Source organism: Carlito syrichta, unplaced genomic scaffold (assembly GCF_000164805.1).
Source record: "Carlito syrichta isolate Samal-C Ts95f unplaced genomic scaffold, Tarsius_syrichta-2.0.1 Scaffold315593, whole genome shotgun sequence".
Lineage (NCBI taxonomy): Eukaryota > Metazoa > Chordata > Mammalia > Primates > Tarsiidae > Carlito > Carlito syrichta.
The window spans coordinates 1,092,185-1,100,855 of record NW_007259689.1 but is presented as its reverse complement, the minus strand read 5'-3'; the positions used below and the strand labels follow the sequence as shown (position 1 = coordinate 1,100,855).

Sequence of the window (8,671 nt, the reverse complement as noted above, 5' to 3'; positions counted from 1 at the left end):
CTCCAGTCTGGGCGACAGAGTGAGACTCCAACTCAAAACAAAACAAAACAAAACAAAACATTAACAGGGTGTGGTGGTACCTGCCTGTAGTCCCAACTCTTTGGGAGGCTGACGCCAAAGGATCATGTGAGCCCCAGGAGTTGGAGGCTGTGGTGAGCTGTGATCCTGTCACTGCACTCCAGCCTGGGAAACAGAGTAAAACCTTGCCTCAAAAAAAAAAAAAAAAAAAAGAGTCGGCTTGGTGGTTCAGTCTGCAAACCCAGCCCTTTGGGAGGCCGAGTCAAGTGGATTGTCTAAGCCTGAAGGTTCGAGACCAGCCCGGGCAACTTGGCGAGACCTCATCTCTACCATAAATCCAAAATTAGCCAGACGTGGTAGCGCACGCCTGTAGTTTCGGCCACTTGGAAGGCTGAGGTCAAAGGATCACCAGAGACCAGCAGGTTGATGCTGGGGTGGACGTGAATGTGCCACTGCACTCCAGCCTGGGCGATGAAGTGAGACTCCAACTCAAAAAACACACATAAAAAAGAATTTCTGGAAAAAGGTAGAGATGTGAGGAGACCCCTTCTTTTGGTTCCTTTAGAAGACTAAGGGCAACTTCCTAGAGTTTGCAGAGACGGTGTCCTCCTTGGAGCCCCTGAGCTCAACACTAGACCCTGGTAAGCAACTCCACCATCTCTGATGATGCTGGGGTGTGAAGAACCTATGCTAGTTTGCTAATACACACCCAGGAAATTTCAACCATGGAGTCACTCCAAGGAAGTAGAATCTTCAGACGGCCACTAGGAGGTGCCGTGGAGCACTCGTGCTTAGTGAATATGGGTGCCTTCCCTTCAGGTGATTTCCTTAAGTTGGGTGAATCTTGGAAGTCCCTAGGGGGTCTTGAGGACCCATGCCTGCCCCACCCTGCTGAACTGGAATCCATGAGGGGCTAGGGAATCTCAACAGCTAACAGTCCATAGACATCTCAGGCACGGAATCACATGCACTTTGGGAGGCTGAGGCGGGAAGATTGCTTGAGCCCAGAAGTTCAAGACCAGTCTGGGAAATACAGCGAAGCCTCCTCTCTACAAAAAAAAATAATAATAAGTTGAGTGTTCTTTCTCCTAAGCAAGGCCTTATTGTGGTCACATTGTAGTTTACTGTGACTTTCTCCCCAGGAGAAATTTGGATTCCTGTCCAGAGTAAATCAATAGGAAGTCTTTCCAACCAATTGAACTGAACACGTTAACATGGAACTTTCTGGTCGTGGCTTTTTCAGAGCTGAGCAAAGCTTCTGCTGGCACTACCAGGCTTCTACTTGTCTGGCCATGGGCTCATTCCCACCAGCTGCATCACCTACAGACTTCCTGACTCCTCCCTCTCCCCCTACTCTCCCCTCCCCACCCCTCCCCAACAGGCCGACATTAGTGGAGATGAGCTGCCAAGCACTCAGCTGTGAACACCCATGCAACGGCATTACCCAAGCTGCACTTTCAATACCAAAGTTTTTTTTTTTAACCCAAAGAAGAAAGTTTTACGGGGCAAGGTATATTTTAGGCACTAAGGAAAATGAATTCCAAACAAATTTAAGGGCTTAGCTCAAGTATTCTTGAGAAGGTAACTGGATGGGCTCGGGGGGAAGGCTACAAATTTTTACCCTTAAAAAAATGTATGTATGTCGGGCTCAGTGGCTCAGCCTGTAATCCCGCGCCTTTGGGAGGCTGAGGTGAGTGGATTGCCTGAGCCCGCGGGTTCGAGACCTGCCTGGGCAGTGAGTCCTCATCTCTACAATAAATTAAAAAAATCAGCCAGGCGTGGTAGCGCATGCCTGTAATTCTGGCTACTTGGAAGGCTGAGGCGGAAGGATTGCCGGAGCCCAGCAGGCGAGGCTGCAGTGTGGGCGATGGAGTGAGACTCCAACTCAAAAAAAAAAAAAAAAAATATATATATATATACATATATGTATGTGCGTGTATATATATATATTATATTATATATAGAGTCAACCCTTGGGGACCCCTCCCACTGCTGGGAGCTTTCCTGTCCTCTCAATAAATTCCTGTTTTCTTACAAAAAAAAAAAAAAAGCCGGTTGTGGTGGCACACGCCTGTAATCCCAGCACTTTGGAAGGCCAAGGTGGGAGAACTGCTTGAGCCCAGGAATTCTAGACCAGCCCGGACAACATAACAAGACCTCATCTCTACAAAAAAAAAAAAAAAAATCCACATCCTCCCTTTCTCTCTGCAGTCCCCTCCCCGTGCCCCCGCTTTGCCAGAGGCGGCCTTCTCTGGCAGCAAAGAAAATCGGAATCTGAAGTGTGAAACACAAGGCACTATGCGATGCTTATGTGTGCCGTTAAGTGTGAACAAGGCCAAGCAAAGGAAGACTTGTCAAAGAGCTTCTCGGTGCCCACGGGATGGGCCACATGAATCCTACACGTCCCCCGTGGAAAGAAATCAAAATACAGTGAAGCTGAACACTTGTGCGGGGGCCACAGTCCATGCGGTGAAATGAGATCACAGATGGCGGACACTGAGCGCAAGGATGCAGTACCTCGGAGGCATGTTACTTTAACTGGATCCAGAGGGCGTCTTTCAGGACCTGTCTCTCCTGACTGCACTGACCTTTTCCTTTTCCCAAGGCCGCATGAGTACTTAAGCTCATCGGTCGTGAAAACAAATCTGATGAGGTAGCGGAGGAGCCGTCGCCCGTCTTTCTTGGAAGAATTTACGGCCTCGTCCCACTGTTTGCTTGTGATGTAGACTGGATAGTTGTTCAACAGCTGCTTGCTCCCCTGGAAAAGCCAGATATTTGCTCATTACCCACCGAGCCCGCCAGGAGCCGAGGAGATCTCCATTTCAAAGGCTAACGTGCTTCTTAACCAAGTGGTCACGTTTGACAATGGAACTCAGGACTGAGGAGCGCGGGTAATTGCTCTCAGAACAGGCACTTTTCAAATTACATTTGCATTTTCTATAACAAGAACCAATGAGGGATAATGAACACCTCTGAAAGAGGAGCTATTTATAACTTGCATTTTAACAGGCAGGTTAAAGTGTGTCAAGATCCAATGGCAGCGAACACTATTTAAATAGAACCTGTAACTTTCCCCTTCAATCTATTCAAATATGCAAAAGTGACTTTGAAGGTGTGATCAAACAGGCCGCTTCATCCTTTGGTTACTTTTAAGTACTTTCAGAAGTGACACCGGTGGCCTAATAGAATAAGGTATCACCTGTGTTTAACGCACGGACACCTGATAGTGCATTACAACAGCAACAACGTTAAAAAGCAAAAATTTTAACAGGGGAATGGTGGAAACTGAAAAAAAAAAATTATTAATGATCATGCAAAACAGGTTTCTTCAAATTACAGCTTCTGAAAATGGCACTATGCCAACTCAAAATTTCTCTTAGTTTTCACCTTCATAATTTATGTCTACTATAAAATTCCCAGGCTAGATCGCTGCAGAGGGACTCATTACTGGAATTTCTGTAACATTTATAAGCCATGTTTAATCAATTGCACCTACACAACCATTACTTTAGTTCTGGTTGTCCATAAAATTCTACAGTCCAGGACAAATTAATTAACCCATGATCTCAGTTTTAATGTACTCCTTCCCCAGTAATTAAGGTGTACAAAACAAAGCAGGGAATACCCATTCACTTTACAACTCTGTGCATGGACTACAGGTTATAAATTTGGCACTGCTGGGGTCTGGTAGGGCTTTACTTCACAAAGTGCTTGGTATGCTTGGCACTGGGAAGGGTGAACAGCGTTGGTGCCAGCAGGAACAAGGTGGCCTGGTCTGCCTGGGAACTGGCACTGACCTTTTCATTTTCCCAAGGCCGCACGTGTCTGCACGTGGAGTCGCACCCTGACGGCATTCATACCTTGGTAACCAGCAATGTTGTGAACTGGCTTCCTTTTTCAAAGGGAGGCAAGCTGGGAGTGGTGACTCACGCCTGTCATCCCAGCACTTTCAGAGGCCTGAGCCCAGGGGTTCGAGACCTCGTCTCTACAGTCAATCAAAAAACTAGCCAGGCAGGGTGGCACACGCCTGTAGTTCCAGCTACTTGGAAGGCTAAGGTGGGAGGATCACCTGAGCCTAGCAGGTTGAGGTGCGGGGGCCGTGAGCATGCCACTACACTGGACAGCCTGGTCGACAGAGGGAGAAGCTGACTCAAAAAAAAAAAAGAAAGAAAGAAAAAGAGAAAAAGTAACTCACAGCCCCAAAACAACTCAGAATGCTGTCTGGGTTATGGATGAGACTAACAATCCTGTTTAGGCAGAGTCAGTAGAAATAAAATGTGATGAATAATACACACATGTGCCTAATTTGACAATAAAAATAGTAAAGTAGGCTGGATGTGGTGGCTCACGCCTGTAATCCTAGCACTCTGGGAGGCCGAGATGAGAGGATTACATGAACCCAGGAGTTCGAGACCGGCCTAGGCAACACAGTGAGACCTCGTCTCTACAAGAAAAAAAAAGATTAGCCAGTTGTGGTGGTGTGCGCCTGTAGGCCCAACTAATCAGGAGCTGAGGCAGAAGGATAGCCTGAGCCCAGGAGGTTGAGGCTGTGATGACCTGTAATCACATCACTGCATGCCAGCCTGGGTGACAGGGTAAGACCCTGACTCAAAAAAGAAAAAAGAATAAAACAGTATAGTAATGATGACGATGGTTAATAATAAAAGTTTAAGTAATTCATCGGAGGAAACGTAGAATTTCCCACCTTTATATTTTTGGCAATTCTGATTGTACGTCTTCTCCAATTAGTCATATCTAAGGTTGTTCAACACTGACCTACTGTTGGGTCGCTCTGAAAAAACTTGGAAAATACCCTTCAAGTAATGTGTTCAGACTCAAGTGGTAGACTTAGATTGAGTATGAAATATGGCAGCCAGTTCTAAATTAGACTCAGGGCCTACATGAGCACAAAGAAAGGGGCGGCAGTCAAGGAGAGCTTCCTGGAGGAGGTGGCACTTCAGCTGTGATAGACGAATGACTGAAATGCCAAGTTATGAAATCTGGAATTAAAGCTAGGAATCGGAGGATTTTAAGCATATGACACTTGGCTTGCACCTGTGATTTAGGGGCAAAAAACAAAAACTTTCCAGTGTGGAGAATGGAAAAGAAAAGAACAACAGTTCAGGCAGAAAGTGAGAAAACCAGAGAGAAGACGTAGAAGATGAGGAAGAAAGGCCGGGCGTGTTGCTCATGCCTATAATCCCAGCACTTTGGGAAGCCGAGGTGAGAGAACTGCCTGAGCCCAGGGGTTTGAGACCAGCCTAGGCAGCTTGGTGAGACTTCGTCTCTACAATATACCAAAAAATTAGCCAGGTATGGTAGAGAGTGCCTGTAGTTCCAGCTATTTGAAAGGCTCAAGCAGAAGGATCACCTGAGCCCAGCAGGTCTCAGCTGCGGTGGCCGTGAGCATGCTACTGCCACTGCACTCCAGCCTAGACAACAGAGTGAGACCCCAACTCCAAAAAGAAAAAAAGAAAAAGAAAAGAAAAATGAGGAAAAGAAGGGAGTGGGTGATGAGGCAGAAACCTCTCCCTAGGGTCAGCGGGCCTTACTGAAGAGAAAATGGGACTTGAGATGGGCACTCAGGGCAGGGGTGGTGACCTCGAGGGCCATGTAGGCGCCCCACGGCTGCCCAGGCAGGGGACAGTGTGCAGAGCTGAGATGCAGGGATGGTGCTCTAGGGGTGCACTGGGGACTCGCTTGCCTCCCATGGTGAACGTCCTGAGAGGGAGTACAAACCTAATGGATGGAGGAGCGGAGAGCCGGAGAGGAAGGGGAAGCTGAGCTCCGGAAACAGCAGAGGGAGGGTGCGTGCAGGCACCGTGAAGACAGGGGGCCCGAAGAGAGTCCTCCAGGGCCAAGGGCGAGGGCCAGCGCAGAGCAGGAGACATGAGCGCCTGGGGGACCAGACAGCGGGAAGGTCACCAGGGGCCTCTTGCAGACCCTCCTGGTAAATGGTGGAAATGGAGCCAGATCACAGGGCGGAAGAGCGCACAGAGCTGAAGAGAGCGCAGAGCAGTCCTTCAAGAGTGTCATGGTTTAAAACAATGGTCGGGCAGGTGCAGTGGCTCACACCTGTCATCCCAGCACTTTGGGAGGCCAGAGCAGGAGGATTACTTGAGTCTAGGAGTTAGGGACAAGCCTGGGCAACATAGTGAGACCTCTCTCTACAAAAAAAAAGTCAGAAAATTTGAGCCAGGTGTGATGGTGGTGCCTGTAGTCCCAGCTACACAGGAGGCTAAGGCGGGAGGATCTCTTAAGGCCAGGAAGTGGAGGCTGCGGTGAGCCATGATCATGCCACCACATTCCAGCCTAGGTAACAAGAGTGAGAATGCTCTAAAAAAATGAGGCCACCGGGCAGCAAGCATGAATCGAGTGCCTTCTAGGACAGGCCCTGGGGACATCAACAGGGATGAGACCTGGGTCCAGCCTTCAAGGAGCAAGATGCATCGTGGTGCAGCAGAAACATGCCGATAGAGCTTTGGAAACACACCATGATGAAGGGAGGGGCGATCACCAAGGAAGGGAGAACCCAAGGAAGGCTTGTTATGAGGGTGGGGAAGACTTGAGGGTATCTGCTCATGGGAGGGGTCCACACTCCCAAGTCTGTACAATGAGAACAACATAAATCCAGAAGCAAAGCCAGGGCACCATGGCTCACACCTGTCATCCCAGCACTTTGTGAGGTGAAGGCAGGAAAATTGCCTGAGCCCATGGGTTTGAAACCAGCCTGGGCAACTTGGTAAGACCTTGTCTCTAAAATAAATCAAAAAATTAGCTGGGCATGGCAGAGGCACACGTCTGTAGTTCCAGCTCTTTGGAAGGCTAAGGTGGAAGGATGCCCTGGGTCCAGCAGGCTGAGGCTGTGGTGGCCATGAGTGTGCCACTGTGCTCCAGCCTGGATGACAGAGTGAGACTCTGACTCAAAAACAAACAAAAAAACAGGCCAGGCGTGGTGGCTCACGCCTGTAATCCCAGCACTTTGGGAGGCAGTGGTGAGAGGATTGCCTGAACTCAGGGTTTGGAGACCAGCCTGGACAATTTGACGATACTTCACCTTTACAATAAAAAAAAAATTGGCTGAGCATGATGGCGAGTGCCTGAAGTTCCAGCTACTTGGAAGGCTGAGGTGGAAGGATCACCTGAGCCCATCAGGTCGAGGTTGCGGTGACCATGAGTGTGCCACTGCACTCCAGCCTGGGTGACAGAGCGAGACTCCAACTCAATAAAAAAATCAAGAGTGAACCTTGAACATCAAGTAAACATGCAACACAATGAACAGTTATGCCATTGCCATCAAAATGCATCACTGCTCCCACATACTCAGAGACCACAGGTTCTTCCTTTGAGGTGTGGAGAAAGAAAACGGCTCACAATAGGGGCCTTGAGGTCTGGAAAATACCTACCTAAACCCTAGCGGATCTCACCCAGTGTAGGAGATGCCCAGAGTGAGGGGTGTTCTGGAACACGGACTCTGCTGAGGGAATGACAGGCTGGTGTCTCCTATTTCAGGCCCATGTCGAAAGAATGGTGAGGAATTGCACAAGCTGTTTAAATGGTCATCTGTCTCCTCTTTCCCTACTCAGAGTAGTCTTTGGTAGTTAAACACCTGCATGATCTTCACAGATTACATTTTCCCAGCGAATAGACCCCGACACCTCAGACCATCAAGAACCTATTTTGCCAGCCAAGCGGTTCTGGCAAGTATTGGCAAGTTACCAAGAGGCTTCATCATAAGGAAATTCCAAATGGAAAACCCTTCACCTTTTTACTAGAGACCTACCTCTGTTGGCTGATCAGTTGGCTGTGGTATCAAGAGTTGGTTGTGGTGCTGCAGGACCGTCTTCAAGTAATCTAGAACTGTCTGGCAGGGTACTGGATGGAAGAAATGGCAGCGATTACCCGTGAGCTATACCACAACATGAAAATACAAAACTTTAAAGATTTTGGGGGGGCCAGGCGTGGTGGCTCACACCTGTAACCCCAACACTTTGGGAAGCCGAGGCGGGAGGACTGCTTGAGTTCAGGTGTTCGAGACCAACCTGGGCAACACAGCGAGACCTCATCTCTACAAAAATATCTAAAAATTAGCTGTGTGTGGTGGTGCACGCTTGTAGTCCCAGCTACTCAGGATGCTGAGGTGGAAGGATGCTGAGGTCAGGATGCTGAGGATGCTCAGGATGCTGAGGTCAGGATGCTGACCTGAGCCCAGAAGGTCGGGACTGTCATGAGCCGTGATTGTTGTGATCATGCCACCACATTCCAGTGTGGGCAACACTGAGACCCTGACTGAAACAAACAAGCTAAAAATTCATTTTTTAACAATAGAGATAGAGTCCCACTCTGTCACCCGGGCTAGAGTGCACAGTGACACAATCATGGCTCACTGAAGCCTCAAACTTCTGGGCTCAAGCGATATTCCCACCTCAGCCTCTTTAGTAGCTGGGATTACAGGCATGGGCCACCACATCTGGTTCATTTAATATTTTCCTTTTGAGACAGGGTCTTGCTTTACTGCCCAGGCTGGAGTGCAGTGGTGTTATCAGAGCTCACTATAATCTCAATCTTCTAGCCTCAAGTGATCCTGCCACCTCAGCCCACCAAAGCTCTGGAATTACAGGCGTGAGCCACCACACCCTGGCCTCTAAAAAGA

At 48.6% G+C, this 8,671-nt stretch overlaps 1 protein-coding gene across 1 annotated transcript in view; it reads right to left on the bottom strand.

Annotated features, from left to right (window-relative positions):
- The window catches only part of BEND4 (BEN domain containing 4), a 28,997-nt gene that overhangs the window by 2,053 nt on the left and 18,273 nt on the right, over positions 1-8,671 (bottom strand). The window contains exons 2-3 of the mRNA XM_008073022.1: positions 7,802-7,893; positions 2,536-2,776 (exon numbers count right to left, since the gene is read on the bottom strand). Of these exons, the coding sequence (XP_008071213.1) occupies positions 2,536-2,776; positions 7,802-7,893 (333 nt within the window). The remainder of the gene's footprint in view (positions 1-2,535; positions 2,777-7,801; positions 7,894-8,671) is intronic.